The 25,085-nt window shown below is 40.6% G+C and overlaps 1 protein-coding gene across 1 annotated transcript in view; it reads left to right on the forward strand.

Moving 5' to 3' along the window:
• The first annotated feature begins 1,778 nt into the window (after positions 1-1,778).
• LOC124797919 (ras-related protein Rab-2) overlaps positions 1,779-25,085 on the forward strand; it is a 50,908-nt gene continuing 27,601 nt past the window's right edge. Inside the window, exons 1-4 of the mRNA XM_047261051.1 lie at positions 1,779-1,904; positions 2,481-2,552; positions 24,111-24,178; positions 24,253-24,428. Coding sequence (XP_047117007.1) covers positions 1,859-1,904; positions 2,481-2,552; positions 24,111-24,178; positions 24,253-24,428 — 362 coding nt within the window. The 5' untranslated portion in view covers positions 1,779-1,858. The remainder of the gene's footprint in view (positions 1,905-2,480; positions 2,553-24,110; positions 24,179-24,252; positions 24,429-25,085) is intronic.

Genomic DNA, 25,085 nt, shown 5'->3' on the forward strand with positions numbered 1-25,085 from the left:
ATAAAAATGAAAGAAACTGGCATATTTCGTTTACTGTCATACTATAATGCTATATGGGAACTTCCTGGGGCAACTCATCAAACAAAGCTAACGTTTTCTAAGTGCAAATGTATGTAATGCGAATTATTTGTTGTGTGAACGCAAGAACATCATGCAGACAGCTCTTTACTGAACTAGGTACCAAATACTGCTTCTCAGTATATTTATTCCTTTATGAAATGTATAATAACTAATATATCTCTTTTTCAGACCAATAGTTCCCATCATGAAATCACTATTAGGAATGATAATAACCTACCTAATGATTAAAGCAAGTTAATTTGGTCCAGAAAAGTATCCCCTCAAGAGCACATATTTTAAATAACTTGCCAGTTGCCCTAAAACGTTTAACTACTAATAAAGTTTAACTACTAATTTTCGAGTGCCTATACCACTTATTGGTGTCTAACTCACTTTATTCTGTTGACGATCTTTTTAGTAGAACCCAATGATGTATGTATTATTAACAATGTCAAATAACGTGAGTAGCACACCTAAAATTTGCCTTAGTTCTGCATATTTTCAGTGCTGCAACGTGAACAATGTAGGCACTGTACTGCTGTCTGTTTGATGATGCATGGCTACAATAGCCTAATGATTCTCTTCTGCACTTCAGTGTACAGGCCTATACATTTACATGTTTGACACAATTTCTTATTACCTCTTTAATGAAAATAAGCATCAAATTTATCTGCATCTATGAGATCCATTTATTATAGCATCTGTGGCAGGAACATTAAAATATCTGTTTTCTTGTAAGTATATCATGTAGGCCCTTTCTTGTTTTATGATACGCTTTGCATCCTTGAGACTGTCCTTACTATGGATACATGGACCGGAAAGTTTATCTAATCTAATCTAAACTACTATAATGCCACGCACTGTGCATGCATCACCATGCAGATTGCCAACTTAATTGAGACTTGTGTTTGGGGTTCACACAGTCAACACGAACCGAATATCCGTTCCCGTACTGAGAACTTATTTCATTCAGAAATGCATAATTGTTCCGACTAATCTATTCGACACATTTCTTGATGCCATACGCTGCTTATCCTGGGATTTGCAGTTACAGGATCACAATCATTATTCTCTTTCAGAAGGACTTAATTTCTGCATCTACGGGCCTACTCTGCAAAGCATTGCGAACTTTATGACAGTCTTGATTTTTGTTTTACCTACCTAATTTCTCGCCAATGAGGACAAGGCAGGATATCGCAGAGCAGGAATCTTTATAACATAATCCCAGCAAACTAGGAGCAGAGCAAAACTGGTTGGGAATATTTATGAAAAGATTTCCAGCTCCGGCATTCGCTTGGTGACCGAATGAAGCGTCCGGGAAACCTCGTTCGGAACTGACGATAGGACTATTTTTAAATCAATATCGTACATTGTGCGAGAGCCAAAGCGCTCTAAATAGCGGTCAAAGGATGAATAAATAAATAAATAAAGATTACAATTAAAATGTGTGTATGTGTTTTAATTCCATAATGCCAAAATTATATTCTCATCAGTCAGTATACATCACGAGAACAGAAGCATGAATAATAAGTTACTCATTTATAGTCTTCTTATTATTTGACATTATTACAAGAAGGATATGATTGAAATTATTGCTCAGTAATGATCTGTGTTACTCGGCCTGTATAAAATGTTATTATTTACCGGAGTAACTGTAAATATTGAAGCAATATTTACTTTGTTGGCAGTGACAAAGACTGGGAACATCTCTGTCTTCTGCGTATTTATTTCGTGACGTAGAGGCTGTGAGGGTGTTGAGGGTTTCGTTGTGTCATAAGTATAAAGAAGTGAAGAAAATATGTCTTACGCGTATTTGTTTAAATATATTATTATAGGAGATACAGGTAAGAATTTGTACGACGTATTACGAGAACAAAAACGTTAAATACTGAAGATTTAATACGTTTTTGACTGTTGACATGTCATTTACTTGTAGTCGTATCTTTGTGTTTCACTACATAATGGAGTTGTTTTGCTCGAGAAATAGACGGAAGTGATCGTTTACATATAATGAGCTGATTGGAATTATTTCTGTATACAGTTTCCTTCTATTATTTTTCATTTATGTTATTGATTTTTTTCGAAAACACCATGATCAAACGTTGTATTCAAGGTTTTAGATGACAGTTATTACTTACACGCGTCATCTAAAATGCGAGCGATACAGGGCAGATTTGGTCGTTATAAATTTTAAAATGTCACATCATAATGAACGAAACGGCTCCTTTTCCGAAGAATTCGACGGTAATACAATCAACGCTTATTTGCTTCCAAACAAGTCCAATGATTTTGACGATAACATTTGATACTTTTTCATTAGTCTCGTAGTTGATAAGTATTAGCGAATTTGTTGTAAATCTCCATATAATTGGCAATGGCTGTGAACTTTATGTAACATATTTTCCTTCTTTCTGTTCCAGGCGTTGGCAAATCGTGCCTGCTTCTGCAGTTTACTGATAAACGGTTTCAGCCTGTTCATGACCTGACTATTGGTATGTCAGTGCGAAGGAGATATACCTAAAAATAAACATAATATATGTATTCTCTCTTATGTGCATGCCAAAGGAATGGCTTTTTAGTGGAAACAATTATAGACTAACATTTTTAGATATAACTTTTATGAAACAAACTATTTGGAGGGTTCAAAATATTAATTTTTTGTGGAGTAGCAGGGTAATCTGTTGTCACAACTCTGTTGCCAGACTTGTGTGTTGATGCTATAAACCGGTGTAATTATACATTGGTAAATGGGTAATGAGTTTACGTGTGAAGTGTGAGCCTATATTCAGTTGAGTTGTCGGAAATTTTCAGGCAAATTTTTGTTCAGTGTTAAAGTGTAATTATCATGATAAATGGTAATGAAGTTTTCAATTAACACTTTAACCCCAGTGGGTGCTGTTGGTTGATAATTGGCATTTTGTTATTGTTTCCTTGTGAGGTGGGAAAAACATGATACGAAATTTTGTGTTTGACTTAGTTTGCTGGAAATGTTCAAAAGGAGCGGAAGGTGGTAAAATAAATTAGTAGCTTATTATTGTATAAATAATTTAAAAGCCGTTCATCACAGTATATTTAATTGTTTATTGTGCAGCACCTTCACGAATTTAATCTCTTCTAAACATAAATAGTTGATGTATTATGTTAATGGTAACGCATTAATTGGAATATTGTTTAAGTGTTAGGTGAAGTTCAGACTGGCAGAAGAGTATGCAAAGTACCGCTTGTTATGAAATATAATATTGTTTAGAGTAAGAGTGTTTAAATATGTACATTTCAGATGAGTAATTGGGAGGATTGGCAGTGGGACAGCAAGAGGATTCGGGTAGAGCAAGATGATAGAAAGTGTTATAGAGCATGGAAATGAAACTGAAGTGGCGAAAAATGGAAACAGGAAACTTTGACGGTGTATGAAATGGAACCACTTTTGTTTTTAGGAAGGGACCTGGGTAGTGAGAGGGAGCATTGAAGAGGTGGAAAGAGAATATTAGGGAAAGAAAGTCGAATTGATGGATGAAACAGCAATAGAAAGGATGGGAAATATGAATATGTGGCTGAGAGAATGACTAGTAGGAAGAGGTCATTTGAATAAGTGACTCTAGAGTGATGTGCTCTTGAAAAGGCAGGTGTTCCTCACAGAGAACCACAGCATAATAATACTTTGTCACCAGATGGCTCTCTAGCAAAAAATGCTTCACCCATTTCCACTCTTGGCAACACTGGAACAATTTCAGCTTGAGTATGCTGATTCTGGTACTCAGAATACTTTAAAACATGGAATACTACTGCCCTCTCTCGTTCAAGTAATATTTGTTGCTCAGTGAGTCCTGCAATCATAAAATGAGTGGCATCATTCATGCAGAAACTAGAAAAGGAATGCTAAATGTTTAACCCGCTTTCCCAAAGAACAGAGCAGCAGAATAGCATTATTACCTGGTGCTTCATTGGGTACACTGTCACTACAGTAAATTATCACACTGTCAGCCTTGTAATACACAAACCACTTCAGTATGTCAGTCTGGGAGGTTATACAACTGGCGTCCAGTGGAGGGAAGCTTCCTATCTGTGAAGTTCAGAGGTTCTGACATTGTGAGACCAAGTGAGGTGCATAGTCATCGAGATGCTGGATTTGTGTGCAGGATGACAGGGGTTGAAATTCTCATCCAGCCATCCATTGAAGCTAAATCCTGAGATGGCTCCTTTGAAAACCATATGGCTAATTTTCTTCTATATCCTTCACCCATCCAAACTTGGATTCCACCTCTAATGACCTCTGTCTTTGAAGCCTAAAACATGGCCTAGTGTGGTCAAAACCTCAGGCTGCACTATATATTCCAAGAAATGCCAGAGGATAAGGAACAAACTCCAAGCAATATTGAAAGTCCCAATTTAATTCTCGTACCACTGCAAAGATAAATTAAATAGGCTGATTGAGGCTTTTTAAGTGCAGAGAATACAGTATGTTATCTTGGATGGAGAGCAAATAGTTGAAGTAACTTCAGGTGTTCCCCAGGGAATTGTGTTGGAACCCTTGCTGTTCAAGTTGAATAATAATGACTTTGCAGACAATAATAGTAATCTGAGTTTTCAAGCACTAAAGTCAGCCCTATCTATAATTAACAGCTGTCTGAAACGAAAAGCTACACATATTGTCAGATCTTATGAAAATTTGAAAGTGGTGGAAAAATTGATAACTTGCTTTAAATGTTCAGGAATCTAAAAATTTGCAAATGAAATGAAAGCTTAGTACACTATGACTAGAATATCACTCAGTCACAGTTTGAATACAAATACCTGAGCATAAAAATTTAGAGGTATGAAATGGAACAATGAAATACGCTCAGTTGTCGGTAAAAATGAAATATGCTCAGTTGTAGGTAAAGCAAGTGTCAAATTTCAGACCATTAGCAAAATATTAGGGAAATGCAATTACTTAACGAAAGCAGGTTGCTTCCAAAACACTCATGTATGTAGCAGGTCCAGTTGCTGCCAAGATTCTTTTGACTATGCTGCAGAAGTTTTGCGGGGAGGCCTTACACCTCCTCCATCCATTCCTGATTTCCTCCCATGTCGTTTTAAAGTTTCAGGATCCATCAAGAATGAAATTCGTAGTTATCGATTTTCTTCGGGCAAAGAGGTGAACGCTTGGGTGCAATTGTGGTTCTTTAGGCACCTGCAAACATTTTTCCATGAAGACGTAGACCATCTTGTCTCACAGTGGTATATACATATTAACAGTTATAGCAAATACTTTCAAAATGATAAACAGTTTACTTTTCTCCCCATATGTCTCATTTTCATTTGATTGCCCCTTATATCTGTGTTTTTAACACTTAAGAGGTAACCTGTGCTACTGTTTCCTGTGATCAGACTCCTTTGTTGGTCATGATAGGTTGCATATATAGCATCATATTCTGCAAACACTTTGGCTCATGCTAAGAAAGCAGAATATAAGATGCCACCACTGCTGATAGGCATGTAACTGATACTAGTCCAACAATACATAAATAAAATTAATCTGTTGAATGGGTCTGTGTGTGATATATGATGTGACTTACCAAACGAAAGCGCTGGCATGCTGATAGATACACAACATACACACAAAATTCAAGCTTTCGCAACCAACGGTTGCGTTGTCAGGAAAGAGGGAAAGACGAAAGAATGTGGGTTTTAAGGGAGAGGGTAAGGAGTCATTCCAATCCTGGGAGTGGAAAGACTTACCTTAGGAGGAAAAAAGGACAGGTATACAGTCTCTCTCTCTCTCTCTCTCTCTCTCTCTCTCTCTCTCTCTCTCTCTCTCTCTCTCTCTCCCCCCCCCCCCCCCCCCCCACACACACACACACACACACACACACACACACACACACACACACACACCTGTGTGTGTGTGCGCGTGTGAGAGTGTGCGCGCGCGCGCGTATACCTGTCCATTTTTTTTCCCTCTAAGGTAAGTCTTTCCGCTCTCAGGATTGGAATGACTCCTTACCCTCTCCCTTAAAACCTACATCCTTTCGTCTTTCCCTCTCCTTCCCTCTTTCGTGATGAAGCAACCGTTGGTTGCGAAAGCTTGAATTTTGTGTGTATGTTTGTGTTTGTTTGTGTGTCTATCAGCATGCCAGCACTTTCGTTTGGTAAGTCACATCATCTTTGTTTTTAGATATATTTTTCCCACGTGGAATGTTTCCTTCTATTATATTCATATATATAATCTCCCAAGCCTTTCAGATACTGAACAGTTTTTGAAATGTGTGACAAAGGCAATCATGATGCAAACATCCTAGTAGTAATGACCTTTTACAGGACACCAGCAGGAAATATATTGAGCTTCAAAAAGTTGCTAGAGGCAGTTTTAATTGGATTATGAATACTTATTGAGAGAATCAGTATTTGTGGCAACTATTAATTTTGATTTTCCATTCTATAGCAGTTATTTAGGACAACCAGAGTTATTGATGTTTGGGTTTGGATTATTTACAACAGTACAGTAAACAGTGAGGATTACAGAACACAGGGCAGCAGCCATTGACAATTCATTTTTTGACACAACAGGCTACAGTGAGCTGTGAAATGAGTAGTTAGTAAGTTATCTGACAACAAGAGCTAAATACAGGGCATCCATAAAGTCTGGGAACACTTTCAATTATTTATTGCACAAGAACTAAACATTGTACAGATGTCATACATACGTCATTTTGGAGAGAAACCGTGAAAGTTTTTTTTTCCGTACATACCGCCACACTGTCGTTCGGTAATTTGCTGATAGTCAGCACTAGTTACAAACATGGCGAGTTCAGGTGCAGAGTGAGCTGTTTCATGAAATGGCCTACCCTATCACCAGATCTAACTCTGTGTGACTTTTTTTTCTTTGAGGACACATTAAAGTCTGGTGTATGTACTGCCTCTACCATGTGATGTAGCAGGGTTCTGGGAGAAAATACAGGAAGTGACTACCACATTCGATGATCCCGTGCTGGGGCGGGTATGGCAAGAATTCAATTACCGTATTGACGTCTGCCGGGTCACTCATGGTTCACATATCGAATGTTTGTAAAAAAAAAAAAAAAAAAAAAAATCACGAGTTTCTCTTCAAAATGCAATATCTGTGACATCTGTACAATGTTTAGTTCTTGTTCAATAAATAATTGAGTGTTCCCAGACTTTATGTACACCCTACATTAACAAAGAATACACTAATCAGCCAGAACATTATGACCACCTGCATAATAGCCAGTATGTCCACCTTTGCCACAGGTAAGTGACGATCCTTCATGGCGTGGAAGCAGTGAGGCCTCAGTATGTCACCAAAATCCTGTAAGTTCCGGGAAAGGGGGCGGGGGGTGACAAGCTCTGATATCAGGTTCAATCACATCCCAGATATGTTCTATAGGGTTCAGATTTGGTGAGGTGGTGGGCCAGCACTTCAATTGGAACTTGCCACTGTGTTCCTCACCATCACATTCCTGCCTTGTGACATGGTGCATTTATCTGTTGGATAAGTGCCACTGCCGCCTGGAAACATCATTCATCATGAAGGGCTGTATGTGGTGTGCAACCAGTGTGCAGTACTCCTTGGCCATCATGGTGCCTTGCACAAGCATCCACTGGACCCATGGATGCCCCCATCAATGTTCCCCAGAGTATAATGGAGCCATTGCCAGCTTTTCTCTGTCCCATAGCATGATGTAGTTATCGGGATTCATCAGACCATGGAATGTAATGCCACTGCACCTATGTCCAGTGCCAATGGTCTTGTGCCCATTTCAGTCTTAGTTGCTGACATCGTGGTATTAACATTGGTGCATGCTTGGGTTGTTGGCTGCGGAGGCCCATTGTTAGGAGTGTTTGATGCACTGTGTGTTCACACACACTTTTTCTCTGCTCAGCAAGCTGAAGTAGTGACACATTTGAAGACAAAGGCATCCACTTAAATTTTACACTGGAGGGACTATTGTATAGAAAACTTATTTTAGTGTCACCAGCTATAATTATGTGCTCGTATCTCTGATGAAGAAGCTTGCACAGGATAGAGTAACATGGAGAGCTGCATCAAACCAGTCTCAGGACTGAAGACCACAACAACAACAACAACATCTCCATTTGAGACACGGAGCAGTTTAAAAGTGGGCAATCCCTCCTACTTTAAGTGGTAGTAGAGAACACACATCAGGCACTTTCCATTAAGGGATTTGATCTCTATGAACATATATTCAACTTGTTTATCTCCATTATTGTTGGGTGTGTGTAGCAGAGTAAGTGATAAGAATCTGTGTGTACACTCCTCCTTCCACTCGTTGTGTCGTAGAAAGGTGTAGCTGTCTAGATTTACCGAACTGGTGGGAATACTTTGTTTGAGCCAGGACTCCAACCGAAGTATTACATGGATTTCTGTGTTGTGAAAGATGACAGGACTTGTCAACATGAGCTGACAGATTGCACATTTGTGTTTGCAGTATGTAGCGTAGTCTGTTCAGGCGCAAACGTCACAAGGGCATGGCTAGTGAATGTTGGCAATACAGGAGCCGTGAGGGCGGGTAAATGATGCATTCTGGAGCAACGCTTTGGGGAGGCAAGGAAGCAGGGTTCCTGGAAGTGGAGAGCAGCAGGTGCCGTAGGGAGAGGGAGGAACTATGGTCAAGGCCATCCACTTGTTGAATGGCTGACTGGAGACACAGGAAGGGATTCAGTAAACAGAGTTAGAATAATCTCTGTGCAACAGTATTGAGAGCAAAATAAATGGAATAAAATAAAAATGCACATAAGACAGTAGATTAATCATCTGAAATCAGTGCCCTGTGAGAATATTGAAATAACGATGAAAATAATGCGCTAGATTAGTATTGGAGGTATGAGAGTTGAGCAGAAAATTTGTAATTAGTACTAAAAATAGACTTAACCAAACAAAAACAAATAACAATATGAAGCTGCTTTAGTGGAATATTGGCATTGAAAGCAATAGAATCGAACAGAAAATTTATGATTAGTGTTAAAAGTAAACCTAAACAAGCAAATGATAATTCAAAACAGTGTCAAGGAAAGTATTAAAAAAAAGTTTCTTTACAAAATAGAGATAAAAATAAACACACAGACTCTAGGCAGCAAGAGTTCACATGTTTTTTTAGCTTCTCAAGCACAGGCATTAAAGTTCATTTGCATTGCAGCCTCCTCGTTTCCCATTTTTGGTCTTCACTATTATCCTGCTGCTGTTTGTCCACACGTTTTGTAGCACTAACCTCAAGATTGCACTGTTCAAAATCTTTAGTCTTTCATAAGTGAGATCATCACGTGTTGTCAGACTTGAATTCGCGAGTTTATTCTTCACTCTGAAGTTTTCAGATCTTTTCCTGTACAACGCAAACTTCTGAATTACCAGTGTAGGTTTTACACCCCATTCTGTGACTTTTGTCTGTCATTCAGTGTCACCTGCGGGCCTAGGTTATCCGGGCAAGGCTGATCACTAATTCATTTGTATTCTCACTGTTGTTTTCAGGAATCCCAAACAGGCTGAGATTATTGTGTCTCTAGTATTGTTCAAGTTTGTCAAATTTTGAGATCAGCTTCTGTTCGAGTAGTCGCGCCCTATCCTCAGTTTCTTTCAACGATGTGTTTAGAGCTCAGATCTCGCTCGCATTCATCTCCAGAGTTTATTGCTAAGTCATTTGCCACTTTACACACCATACAGATGTCTTGTTTAAATCATTTTGGTGATTTTACTATATGGTAAAAGACAGTATTATCTGTGTGTAATCCAAGAGGCCTGCCCAGATTGTCTTTTAAATCATTTGTATAGATTAGGAAGAGCAGAGAGCTTATAATACTCCATAGGCAAGCAATATTCCTAGAAGCAGCTTGTGAGGAACAGTGTCAAAAGCTTTCTGGAAATATGGAATCAATTTGAGATCCCCCGTCGATAGCACTCATTCCTTTGTGTGAAGATACGAAGTTTGTAACTACTGTGGTGACTGAAGATGAAGATGGTGGAAATGGCAACTGATTAAGACTGCAAGGGAAAAGCAAATATTATTTTTGTTGCCATCTTTTCTGTTTATCTGTATTAGATGTCAAATTTACATACTACCAATTTCAAACAAATACGTCCAGTTTCAAGCACTTTACAAGGATTCAGGAATAAATCTAAATCTTCAGTCCTTAGTCCTTGTATTCATATATGTGTGTGTGTGTGTGTGTGTGTGTGTGTGTGTGTGTGAGAGAGAGAGAGAGAGAGAGAGAGAGAGAGAGAGAGAGAGAGAGAGAGAGAGAGAAGGGGACGGACAGACATCTACATTTATACTCTGCAAGCCACCCAACGGTGTGTGGCGGAGGGCACTTTACATGCCACTGTCATTACCTCCCTTTCCTGTTCCAGTCGCATATGGGAAGAACAACTGCCGGAAAGCCTCCGTGCACGCTCAAATCTCTCTAATTTTACATTTGTGATCTCATCGGGAGGTATAAGTAGGGGTAAGCAATATATTCGATACCTCATCCAGAAACGCACCCTCTTGAAACCTGGACAGCAAGCTACACCACGATGCAGAACACCTCTCTTGCAGAGTCTGCCACTTGAGTTTGCTAAACATCTCCGTAACGCTATCACGCTTACCAAATAACCCTATGATGAAACGCGCTGCTCTTGTTTGGATCTTCTCTATCTCCTCCGTCAACCCGACCTGGTACGGATCCCACACTGATGAGCAATATTCGACTATAGGTCGAACAAGTGTTTTGTAAGCCACCTCCTTTGTTGGTGGACTACATTTTCTAAGGACTCTCCAAATGAATCTCAACCTGGCACCTGCCTTATCAACAATTAATTTTATATGATCATTCCCCTTCAAATCGTTCCGTACACATACTCCGACATTTTACAGCAGTAACTGCTGCTAGTGTTTCTTCCGCTATCATATAATCATACAATAAAGGATCCTTCTTTCTATGTATTCGCAACACATTACATTTGTCTATGTTAAGGGTCAGTTTCCACTCCCTGCAGCAAGTGCCTATCTGCTGCAGATCTTCCTGCATTTTGCTGCAATTTTCTAATGCTGCAACTTCTCTGTGTACTACAGCATCATCCGCGAAAAGCTGCATGTAACTTCTGACACTATCTACTAGGTCATATATATATATATATATATATATATATATATATATATATATATAAAAAAAAATAAAAAGAAAGATGATGAAACTTACCAAACAAAAGCGCTGGCAGGTCGACAGACACACAAACACAAACATACACACAAAATTCTAGCTTTCGCAACCAATGGTTGCCTCGTCAGGAAAGAGGGAAGGAGAAGGAAAGACAAAAGGATATGGGTTTTAAGGGAGAGGGTAAGGAGTCATTCCAATCCCGGGAGCGGAAAGACTTACCTTAGGGGGAAAAAAGGACAGGTATACACTCGCGCGCGCGCGCGCGCGCGCACACACACACATATATCCATCCACACATACACAGACACAAGCAGACATTTGTAAAGGCAAAGAGTTTGGGCAGAGATGTCAGTCGGGGCGGATGTACAGAGGCAAAGATGAAGTTGAAAGACCGGTGAGGTATGAGCGGCGGCAAATTGAAATTAGAAATTAGCGGAGATTGAGGCCTGGCGGATAGCGAGAAGAAAGGATATGCTGAAGGGCAAGTTCCCATCTCCGGAGTTCTGACAGGTTGGTGTTAGTGGGAAGTATCCAGATAACCCGGACAGTGTAACACTGTGCCAAGATGTGCTGGCCGTGCACCAAGGCATGTTTAGCCACAGGGTGATCCTCATTACCAACAAACACTGTCTGCCTGTGTCCATTCATGCGAATGGACAGTTTGTTGCTGGTCATTCCCACATAGAACGCTTCACAGTGTAGGCAGGTCAGTTGGTAAATCACGTGGGTGCTTTCACACGTGGCTCTGCCTTTGATCGTGTACACCTTCCGGGTTACAGGACTGGAATAGGTGGTGGTGGGAGGGTGCATGGGACAGGTTTTACACCGGGGGCGGTTACAGGGGTAGGAGCCAGAGGGTAGGGAAGGTGGTTTGGGGATTTCATAGGGATGAACTAAGAGGCTGCGAAGGTTAGGTGGACGGCGGAAAGACACTCTTGGTGGAGTGGGGAGGATTTCATGAAGGATGGATCTCATTTCAGGGCAGGATTTGAGGAAGTCGTATCCCTGCTGGAGAGCCACATTCAGAATCTGATCCAGTCCCGGAAAGTATCCTGTCACAAGTGGGGCACTTTTGGGGTTCTTCTGTGGAAGGTTCCGGGTTTGAGGAGATGAGGATGTGGCTCTGGTTATTTGCTTCTGTACCAGGTCGGGAGGGTAGTTACGGGATGCAAAAGCTGTTTTCAGGTTGTTGGTGTAATGGTTCAAGGATTCCGGACTGGAGCAGATTCGTTTGCCACGAAGACCTAGGCTGTAGGGAAGGGACCGTTTGATGTGGAATGGGTGGCAGCTGTCATAATGGAGGTACTGTTGCTTGTTGGTGGGTTTAATGTGGACGGACGTGTGAAGCTGGCCATTGGACAGGTGGAGGTCAACGTCAAGGAAAGTGGCATGGGATTTGGAGTAGGACCAGGTGAATCTGATGGAACCAAAGGAGTTAAGGTTGGAGAGGAAATTCTGGAGTTCTTCTTCACTGTGAGTCCAGATCACGAAAATGTCATCAATAAATCTGTACCAAACTTCGGGTTGGCAGGCCTGGGTAACCAGGAAGGCTTCCTCTAAGCGACCCATGAATAGGTTGGCATACGAGGGGGCCATCCTGGTACCCATGGCTGTTCCCTTTAATTGTTGGTATGTCTGGCCTTCAAAAGTGAAGAAGTTGTGGGTCAGGATGAAGCTGGCTAAGGTAATGAGGAAAGAGGTTTTAGGTAGGGCGGCAGGTGATCGGCGTGAAAGGAAGTGCTCCATCGCAGCGAGGCCCTGGACATGCGGAATATTTGTGTATAAGGAAGTGGCATCAATGGTTACAAGGATGGTTTCCGGGGGTAACAGACTGGGTAGGGATTCCAGGCGTTTGAGAAAGTGGTTGGTGTCTTTGATGAAGGATGGGAGCCTGCATGTAATGGGTTGAAGGTGTTGATCTACGTAGGCAGAGATGCGTTCGGTGGGGGCTTGGTAACCAGCTACAATGGGACGGCCGGGATGATTGGGTTTGTGAATTTTGGGAAGAAGGTAGAAGGTAGGGGTGCGGGGTGTTGGTGGGGTCAGGAGGTTGATGGAGTCGGGTGAAAGGTTTTGTAGGGGGCCTAAGGTTCTGAGGATTCCTTGAAGCTCCGCCTGGACATCAGGAATGGGATTGCCTTGGCAAACTTTGTAAGTAGTGTTGTCTGAAAGCTGACGCAGTCCCTCAGCCACATACTCCCGACGATCAAGTACCACAGTTGTGGAACCCTTGTCCGCCGGAAGAATGACGATGGATCGGTCAGCCTTCAGATCACGGATAGCCTGGGCTTCAGCAGTGGTGATGTTGGGAGTAGGATTAAGGTTTTTTAAGAAGGATTGAGAGGCAAGGCTGGAAGTCAGAAATTCCTGGAAGGTTAGGAGAGGGTGATTTTGAGGAAGAGGAGGTGGGTCCCGCTGTGACGGAGGACGGAACTGTTCCAGGCATGGTTCAATTTGGATAGTGTCTTGGGGAGTTGGATCATTAGGAGTAGGATTAGGATCATTTTTCTTCGTGGCAAAGTGATATTTCCAGCAGAGAGTACGGGTGTAGGACAGTAAATCTTTGACGAGGGCTGTTTGGTTAAATCTGGGAGTGGGGCTGAAGGTGAGGCCTTTGGATAGGACAGAGGTTTCGGATTGGGAGAGAGGTTTGGAGGAAAGGTTAACTACTGAATTGGGGTGTTGTGGTTCCAGATTGCGTTGATTGGAATTTTGAGGTTTTGGAGGGAGTGGAGCTGGAAGTGGGAGATTGAGTAGATGGGAGAGACTGGGTTTCTGTGCAATGAGAGGAGGTTGAGGTTTGCTGGAAAGGTTGTGAAGGGTGAGTGAGTTGCCTTTCCGGAGGTGGGAAACCAGGAGATTGGATAGTTTTTTAAGGTGGAGGGTGGCATGCTGTTCTAATTTGCGGTTGGCCTGTAGGAGGATGCTCTGAACAACAGGTGTGGATGTGGGAGAGGAAAGATTGAGGATTTTTATAAAGGATAGGGTGAGGGCAATGGATTGTTTGGTTTGGAACTGGTATAGGGACTGATGGAAATCCATTGCCCTCACCCACCTAATCCTTCACCTACACACCCACTCAGCCAATCAACACGCCCATCAACTCCTATCCTTTATAAAAATCCTCAATCTTTCCTCTCCCACATCCACACCTGTTGTTCAGAGCATCCTCCTACAGGCCAACCGCAAATTAGAACAGCATGCCACCCTCCACCTTAAAAAACTATCCAATCTCCTGGTTTCCCACCTCCGGAAAGGCAACTCACTCACCCTTCACAACCTTTCCAGCAAACCTCAACCTCCTCTCATTGCACAGAAACCCAGTCTCTCCCATCTACTCAATCTCCCACTTCCAGCTCCACTCCCTCCAAAACCTCAAAATTCCAATCAACGCAATCTGGAACCACAACACCCCAATTCAGTAGTTAACCTTTCCTCCAAACCTCTCTCCCAATCCGAAACCTCTGTCCTATCCAAAGGCCTCACCTTCAGCCCCACTCCCAGATTTAACCAAACAGCCCTCGTCAAAGATTTACTGTCCTACACCCGTACTCTCTGCTGGAAATATCACTTTGCCACGAAGAAAAATGATCCTAATCCTACTCCTAATGATCCAACTCCCCAAGACACTATCCAAATTGAACCATGCCTGGAACAGTTCCGTCCTCCGTCACAGCGGGACCCACCTCCTCTTCCTCAAAATCACCCTCTCCTAACCTTCCAGGAATTTCTGACTTCCAGCCTTGCCTCTCAATCCTTCTTAAAAAACCTTAATCCTACTCCCAACATCACCACTGCTGAAGCCCAGGCTATCCGTGATCTGAAGGCTGACCGATCCATCGTCATTCTTCCGGCGGACAAGGGTTCCACAACTGTGGTACTTGATCGTCGGGAGTATGTGGCTGAGGGACTGCGTCAGCTTTCAGACAACACTACTTACAAAGTTTGCCAAGGCAATCCCATTCCTGATGTCCAGGCGGAGCTTCAAGGAATCCTCAGAACCTTAGGCCCCCTACAAAACCTTTCACCCGACTCCATCAACCTCCTGACCCCACCAACACCCCGCACCCCTACCTTCTACCTTCTTCCCAAAATTCACAAACCCAATCATCCCGGCCGTCCCATTGTAGCTGGTTACCAAGCCCCCACCGAACGCATCTCTGCCTACGTAGATCAACACCTTCAACCCATTACATGCAGGCTCCCATCCTTCATCAAAGACACCAACCACTTTCTCAAACGCCTGGAATCCCTACCCAGTCTGTTACCCCCGGAAACCATCCTTGTAACCATTGATGCCACTTCCTTATACACAAATATTCCGCATGTCCAGGGCCTCGCTGCGATGGAGCACTTCCTTTCACGCCGATCACCTGCCGCCCTACCTAAAACCTCTTTCCTCATTACCTTAGCCAGCTTGATCCTGACCCACAACTTCTTCACTTTTGAAGGCCAGACATACCAACAATTAAAGGGAACAGCCATGGGTACCAGGATGGCCCCCTCGTATGCCAACCTATTCATGGGTCGCTTAGAGGAAGCCTTCCTGGTTACCCAGGCCTGCCAACCCGAAGTTTGGTACAGATTTATTGATGACATTTTCGTGATCTGGACTCACAGTGAAGAAGAACTCCAGAATTTCCTCTCCAACCTTAACTCCTTTGGTTCCATCAGATTCACCTGGTCCTACTCCAAATCCCATGCCACTTTCCTTGACGTTGACCTCCACCTGTCCAATGGCCAGCTTCACACGTCCGTCCACATTAAACCCACCAACAAGCAACAGTACCTCCATTATGACAGCTGCCACCCATTCCACATCAAACGGTCCCTTCCCTACAGCCTAGGTCTTCGTGGCAAACGAATCTGCTCCAGTCCGGAATCCTTGAACCATTACACCAACAACCTGAAAACAGCTTTTGCATCCCGTAACTACCCTCCCGACCTGGTACAGAAGCAAATAACCAGAGCCACATCCTCATCTCCTCAAACCCGGAACCTTCCACAGAAGAACCCCAAAAGTGCCCCACTTGTGACAGGATACTTTCCGGGACTGGATCAGATTCTGAATGTGGCTCTCCAGCAGGGATACGACTTCCTCAAATCCTGCCCTGAAATGAGATCCATCCTTCATGAAATCCTCCCCACTCCACCAAGAGTGTCTTTCCGCCGTCCACCTAACCTTCGCAACCTCTTAGTTCATCCCTATGAAATCCCCTAACCACCTTCCCTACCCTCTGGCTCCTACCCCTGTAACCGCCCCCGGTGTAAAACCTGTCCCATGCACCCTCCCACCACCACCTATTCCAGTCCTGTAACCCGGAAGGTGTACACGATCAAAGGCAGAGCCACGTGTGAAAGCACCCACGTGATTTACCAACTGACCTGCCTACACTGTGAAGCGTTCTATGTGGGAATGACCAGCAACAAACTGTCCATTCGCATGAATGGACACAGGCAGACAGTGTTTGTTGGTAATGAGGATCACCCTGTGGCTAAACATGCCTTGGTGCACGGCCAGCACATCTTGGCACAGTGTTACACTGTCCGGGTTATCTGGATACTTCCCACTAACACCAACCTGTCAGAACTCCGGAGATGGGAACTTGCCCTTCAGCATATCCTTTCTTCTCGCTATCCGCCAGGCCTCAATCTCCGCTAATTTCTAATTTCAATTTGCCGCCGCTCATACCTCACCTGTCTTTCAACTTCATCTTTGCCTCTGTACATCCGCCCCGACTGACATCTCTGCCCAAACTCTTTGCCTTTACAAATGTCTGCTTGTGTCTGTGTATGTGTGGATGGATATGTGTGTGTGTGCGCGCGCGAGTGTATACCTGTCCTTTTTTCCCCCTAAGGTAAGTCTTTCCGCTCCCGGGATTGGAATGACTCCTTACCCTCTCCCTTAAAACCCATATCCTTTTGTCTTTCCTTCTCCTTCCCTCTTTCCTGACGAGGCAACCATTGGTTGCGAAAGCTAGAATTTTGTGTGTATGTTTGTGTTTGTTTGTGTGTCTGTCGACCTGCCAGCGCTTTTGTTTGGTAAGTTTCATCATCTTTCTTTTTAGATATATTTTTCCCACGTGGAATGTTTCCCTCTACTATATATATATATATATATATATATATAGTGAAAAGCAATGGTCCTATAATGCTCCCCTGTGGCACGCCAGTGGTTACTTTAACGTCTGTAGACGTCACTCCATTGAGAACAACATGCTGTGTTCTGTTGGCTAAAAACTCTTCAAACCAACCACACAGCTGGTCTGATATTCTATAGGATCTTAATGGGTTTATCGGGTGACAGTGCGGAACTGTATCAAACGCCTTCCGGAAGTCAAGGAAAATGGCACCTACCTGGGAGCGTGTATCTAATATTTTCTGGGTCTCATGGACAAATAAAGCGAGTTGGGTCTCACACAATTGCTGTTTCCGGAATCCATGTTGATTCCTACAGAGTAGATTCTGGGTTTCCAGAAATGACATGATACGCAAGCAAAAAACATGTTCTAAAATTCTACAAAAGATCGATGTCAGAGATATAGGCCTATAATTTTGCGCCTCTGCTCGACGACGTTTTTGAAAACTGGAACTACCTGTGCTCTTTTCCAATCATTTGGAACCTTCCGTTCCTCTAGAGACTTGCGGTACATGGCTGTTAGAAGGTCGGCAAGTTCTTTTGCATACTCTGTGTAGAATCGAATTTGTATCCCGTCAGGTCCAGTGGACTTCCCTCTGTTGAGTGATTTCATTTGCTTTTCTATTCCTTGGACACTTATTTCGATGTCGGCCATGCTTTCGTTCGTGCAAGGATTTAGAGAAGGAACTGCAGTGCAGTCTCCCTCTGTGAAACAGCTTTGGAAAAAGGTGTTTAGTATTTCAGCTTTACGCGTGTCATCCTGTTTCAATGCCATTATCATCCCAGAGTGTCTGGATATGCTGTTTCGATCCACTTACTGATTTAACATAAGACCGGAACTTCCTAGGATTTTCTGTCAAGTCAGTACATAGAATTTTACCTTCGAATTCACTGAACGCTTCACACATAATTACTATTAAAAACAGTCTTGATCACAATTTATTTTATAAGGTGACCGGTTTCGACCACTGCTGTGGTCATCTTCAGACCTACAAGATGTATACAAAGCACTAATTAGAGGGCTACATACATTAATGAAAATACATAGAGTTATACGGCTATAAAACGTTGAATTACCATTGAGTGGAAACCCCTTTCTGTTGGAGAATCACAACTGGAGAAACCAGTGCACGTCTTACTTTATATAATGGAGGCTCCACCCACTTCTGACTACATGATGTCATTATTAACCAATGAGTTATAAGTCGAATTACAATTTAAAATTTCTTAGTTAAAAGAACATTGTCAAGAATTAGAAATAAATATACATTAAACTTTGCTTATTTAACAGCTATTGTCAATTAAAAAGCGTTAAAAATATTTAAAAATGTAGGAAAATGAACTTCAGTTTGGCAATACATGGGTTGCCCTCTCGTGGCCTGTCAGTGAACCATTTGAAACCACTGGTTGCTATGGTGAAGTTAGACGCCGTTACAAAGATGAAGGAGCAAGCTTTTTCCACTGAAGTTGTTGTAGAGTCGATAGTTGAACTAGTGGTTGCCATGGTGAGGACAAACGCCAATGCAAAGATGTGGCAGCAGGCTTCTTTCCAATGAAGTTGTTGCAAAGTGGAATGGAAAAGACTGTGGCGTCAGACGATGTATTATTGAGCAGCAACTTGTCTTTATTGAAACGAAAAGAGTAAGCTACAATAATCTGTAGCTGATATATATAACTCTTGCTGCACAAATACGCTATGAAGTAGTTGACTGTATATATGAAATATTATCTATGAAGTTAGTATGTAGATTACCAGTGCCATTTTTTTTATAAGGCATTGCTATTCTTCAAGTTACATACCAGTCATATAAGCAAATAAAATTGAAAGAATTTAAAATTATAAAATTATTAAATTATGAGCCATTGTCAATAATACAATAAAACGATGTGAATTAGCAGTCTAAAAGCATAAAAGCAATAATTCTAAAACAGGTAGTCAATCATAAAATAATGTTTGGTAAAAATCAATTACAATGTAAAGATAAAATTATTTGCTAAAAGTCTTAATAATTAGAAAGACCTTTTTTTAAAACAAATACAGAAGAGTAGACATTCTAAAGCAGATCATCGAAAAGCTCAAAGAAATGTTTGTCTTTGAACTGAAGTTGTTCGTTTAAAACAGATAATGGATTACTTTTGTGAAGTGAAAAAATTTCAATTTCTTCTAAGGTATTTAGCAGTGGTCCTTTTGGCACAGTATGTAATATTTTCAAATTCCTAGAAATGCAACCCTCAGAATGATTGTATTCATCAAGATGTTGACCAAATATTGATTTGATACGTGCAGCACCAGTAGTATGTTCTCTGAAACGTGTTAAAAAGTTTCGGCCAGTTTGGCCAATATACTGTTTCTCACAGTCATTACATATTATTTTATAAACACCTGACTTTTGGTATCTATTTGAGTCTCCAATTGTGTGTTTCAGTTTCATCTGTAGGGGGTTATTAGTTTTAAATGCTATTGCCACACTTGTGTTCTTAAATAATTTATTTATTTTATCTGAGATAGGTCCCATGTATGTCATTTGTGTAAATCTCTTCTTGGAATTTATAACGGCATCATTTTTTCCTTGTAATTTTTTATATAACAGATCAACCTGATGGGAATTATAATTGTTAGCAACTGCTATCTGTTTTAATGTATCAATTTCCTTTTGGATTGCATCATGTTGGAGAGGTAATCTCAGTATCCTATGTATCATAGTTTTAAAAAATGCCATTTTGTATCTTAATGGATGGCATGATGTAGCATTTATTATTACGTCGGTTGATGTGGGTTTTCTATAAATAGAAATATTATGTCTTCCATTCTGTTTTGTAATTGTGAGGTCAAGGAAATTAATACTATTTTTACTTTCATGTTCTACTGTAAATACAAGTTTTGGATGTAAATTATTTAAGTTGTTAGCGAAAGCATCAATTTCTTCCTTAGAGCCGTTATATAATAGCAGTGTGTCGTCAACATATCTTTTGTAGTATATAATTTTATTTGTTATTTCTGGATTATTTTTGAAAAATTGGATTTCAACATAGTTGACGAAGATATCTGCTATAGTGCTAGCCAGGGAATTTCCCATTGCAAGTCCATCTTCTTGTATGTATATTTTATTATTAAATGAAAAATAATTAAAATCTAGAGTAATTCTTAACAGTTCAATGAATTCTACTATTTCTTTGGGGCTCATGATTTTGTGATGCGTTAAGTTATCATTAATAATAGAGATAGTCTCTTGAATAGGTATATTTGTGTAAAGATTTGTGATGTCTAACGATGCAAACCTTGCGTTTTTTGGAATATCCACATCATAAATTAACTTAGTTAATTCGAAACTGTTTTTAATACTATAATTTTCTTCATACACATAGAAGGATTTTAAGATTTGATTGAGCTTTTTGTTTAAGTTATAAGAGGGACAGTTTGTATTGTTAACAATTGGACGAATTGGTAAGTTTTGTTTGTGTAATTTGATTTGCGATCTCAACTTAGGTAAAGTGGGGTTCATAACTTGGTAATTCAACGTTTTATAGCCGTATAACTCTATGTATTTTCATTAATGTATGTAGCCCTCTAATTAGTGCTTTGTATACATCTTGTAGGTCTGAAGATGACCACAGCAGTGGTCGAAACCGGTCACCTTATAAAATAAATTGTGATCAAGACTGTTTTTAATAGTAATTATTTACAATTTTATTGATCACTGCTGTTCCCATAATGCATTCAAAAGCTTCACACATAGCCCTCCTCACACTAACTTTGACATCGTTTAGCTTCTCTATTTGTCTGAGAGGTTTTGGGTGCGTTTAAACTTGTAGTGAAGCTCTCTTTGCTTTCGCAGTAGTTTCCTAGCTTTGTTGTTGAACCATGGTGGGTTTTTCCCGTCCCTCACAGTTTTACTTGGCATGTACCTGTCTAAAACACATTCTACAATTGCCTTGAGCTTTTTCCATAAACACTCACCATTGTCAGAGGAGGAACAGAAATTTTCGTTTTGATCTCTTAGGTAGTCTGAAATCTGCCTTCTATTACTCTTGCTAAACAGATAAACCTTCCTACATTTTTTTTATATTCCTATTTGCTTCCATGTTCAGGGATGCTGCAATGGCCTTACGATCACTGATTCCCCGTTCTGCACTTACAGAGTCGAAAAGTTCGAGATCTGTTTGTTATCAGTAGATCCAAGATGTTATCTCCACGAGTCAGTTTTCTGTTTAATTGCTCGAGGTATTTTTCGGATAGTGCACTCAGTATAATGTCACTCGATGCTCTGCCCCTGCCACCCGTCCTAAACATCTGAGTGTCCCAGTCTATATCTGGTAAATTGAGATCTCCACCTAAGACTATAACATGCTGCGGAAATTTATGTGAAATGTATTCCAGATTTTCTCTGTTGTTCTGCCACTAATGATGCTGAGTCGGGAGGTCAGTAAAAGGAGCCAATAATTAACCTAGCTTAGTTGTTGAGTATAACCTCCATCCATAATAATTCACAGGAACTATCCACTTCTGTTTCACTACAGGATAAACTACTACTAACAGCGACAAACATGCCACCACCGGTTGCTTGCAATCTATCCTTTCTAAACACCGTCTGTGCCTTTCTAAAAATTTAGACAGAATTTATCTCTGGCTTCAGCCAGCTTTCTGTACATATAACAATTTCAGCTTCGGTGCTTTCTATCAGCGCTTGAAGTTCTGGTACTTTACCAATGCAGCTTTGACAGTTTACAATTACAATACTGATTGCTGCTTGGTCCCCGCATGTCCTGACTTTGCCTTGCACCCTTTGAGGCTGTTAAAAATTGTCATTTAATGTTTATTATGTTACATATTTTTTCATGTTTTGTATGTGTCTAAATTTATAGTGTTCATTATTGTGTAGTGTTGAATGTCTAATTAATAAAATTCTACATTTGAATTTGTACCATTACAGTATGTTATATTCAATATAATGTAATTGAATAGTTAAAAAATCGACTCGCCAAGTGGCGGCAGGACGCGCGCGCGCACACACACACACACACACACACACACACACACACACACACACACACACACACACACAAAAGAAGGTCTTACTTACAGAATCTTTAGGAGTCAGTGGCTCCTTCTTCTGGCAGAAGATCTGAAGGCCAAGAAAGAGAGATGAAGGAAAAGAACTGGAGAGGATTAGGAAAAGGGATAGTTACATTTTGACAGTTGCTATCCTTTCCAATGCAAATGTTCCCTTCCCATACAGCCTTTCAGAGGCAGATTTCCTGGGCCATCACACCCAATCCTGATACTGCTGATCACTCCAGAAAACAACTTCAGAGCATATCAGTTATCACTCAGTCTTACATTTTTACAGTTTCCTTGTCTGACATTCTGTCCCATACAACCTTGACATTCGAGGTAAACATACTTGTTCATATGCAGTCTCTTTAAAGCAATACACCACCATTCCCACCTCAGCCTTCACTTCACGTAATTACCCCACCAACCCAGTTCAAAAGCAGATTTCCCAGGCCATCACATCCAATCTGAGTACTGCTGATCCCTCCAAAAAAAAACTACTTTCGAACGCACGACTTGTCACTTAGTCTAAAACTACCTCTTTTCCTACACCTTTCCAGGCCTTTTCCTTCGCTCCTTCTTTCTCCTTCAATCCTTCTACCAGGAGGAGGAGCCACTGGCTCTGAAAGCTTGCGCAGGTAAAGCCTTTTTTATGTGTGTATTCTGCTGCTGCTTGGTGTGTAGATTTTTTTATCTATCCATCTACGTTATATTGTCAAAAATTATTTTTGTTTTAGTATATTATATTTAGTATCATTAATCTTTCCAATTGACCACACACAATATTTAAAGGCAACAATTGGAATTTATTTGCCTATTTGTGAATTATTTAAAAGGGCAAAAATTGTGCTAAATTTTGTCTCTCAAATATCAAAACAAATGTGTACTTTCCAAATGTTTTAGGATTGACTGCTACAAAAGAACTATTGCAGTGATGGTCTCACAAAAGAGAAGTGTTTTGCTGATTCGTGTGGCCCTTAGTCATAGGTTCCACTCGATATTGCCAAACTTTCACCACCCTAACTATAATATTCATTTTAAATATAGCATTGTGGAACACTACCTCTTGCAAAATACCACAGTGGTACTTTCCTTGGTATAAGGTCTGCAAACAAGGCCACTGCAAGAGCAGCAAAGCCAAGTTATGAAAACAATCTTTATTTAACAAATACAGAAGAAGGGGAAAAAATTAAAATTGTTCAGCCTTTCACAGCCACCTTTTGTAGAATTCACTGGATGTATGATTCTCATTATAGCTGTGTGAGAAATGAGATGCTTCAGATTTTTCAACAAGATGGCTAACCACTTCTAATTTGCACTATGTTTCTGTTTCTGAGAACACACTTTCATGTACTGTTACTAGTCGTAGCTGTAATTTTGTGTCTCTTATTTCTTTTAGTTATAGAATGTTATCTTAATTTATGTCATTGCAGATAGAAAAACTTAATGGTGTCCTGTTTATCTTTGTTAACAAGATGAGTGAAATAATTGTGCAGCTTTATCTTTAAGCAAAGCCATCATAACTGGAAACTCGAAGGGAGGAAAAAAGTCATAGATTGTTGAATTACTAGCATAGGTCCATTTGAGGGTGCAATGTGTTAGTGATATTTTCTGATCTGTGTTACTGAATTAATAGGATAGTAATACAGAGTACATTGTTTGAATGGTAGTGAAATAACTTTATAAAACTTGGTTCGTATTTTATAGGGGTTGAATTTGGTGCACGTATGATTACAATAGATGGAAAACAAATCAAGCTTCAGATATGGGATACGGTAAGTGACCAGCATTTGGTTCGCATTAATAGGAGCCATTATTTTTTCATTGTATTCATTGACTAAGCTTTCAGGCAGGGCAAGAGGCTTTCCGCTCCATCACGAGATCGTACTACCGTGGTGCTGCTGGAGCCCTGCTGGTGTATGACATTACCAGAAGAGAAACCTTCAACCATCTTACCACATGGCTGGAAGATGCTAGACAGCATTCAAACTCGAACATGGTTATCATGCTCATAGGAAACAAGAGGTAGGCACTCAGTAAATATCATCATTAGTAGAACTTTGTTGCATTTGTAATGCATGTAGTGATAAAACCACTTAATGTGTAATAAATAACGTAATAAAGTAATTCGCATGTAAGTGGGAATGGAGTTATTTTATATTCAGGTGCAAAAGTAAACAATTTTTTAGCTGTTGATTTTTATGTTATTACATCAGTTGTGATTTAATGTAGATTTATTGCTACATAATGCTCAACAGGAAGTTACTGATTTGTTATTTTTCAGTCTAATAAGATGGTAGAATTTCAGCTCCAAAAGTTAAAATGGTTACTGATTTGAAAACTGTCAGTAACAGAGTTTTTAAACTCATGTAACATTTCCAAGACTGTTGGTTATGAGCTACCATTGAGCCCTGTTTTGTAAAATATGACACCTTTGTTAGTCTGTGCAGCAGTTATAAACAGTAAAATGTTGGAATACTAAAATGATACTGTTTTTACGTATTCTTTATGAATAGATGATTCTTAGACCTACCATCTGTTCTGGCAACAGTATCTTTCATCGGTAGTGTCCCATGAGCATAATATGTGCATTCTATTTCACTAACAGAGCAAGTGCTTTGTAGATGTCACCATTTTGTCCATCATATATTGTCCAGTTCTTATTTCATGTATGTAAACTCG

The sequence above is a fragment of the Schistocerca piceifrons genome, chromosome 5 (assembly GCF_021461385.2).
Source record: "Schistocerca piceifrons isolate TAMUIC-IGC-003096 chromosome 5, iqSchPice1.1, whole genome shotgun sequence".
In the NCBI taxonomy this organism is placed as follows: Eukaryota; Metazoa; Arthropoda; class Insecta; order Orthoptera; family Acrididae; genus Schistocerca; species Schistocerca piceifrons.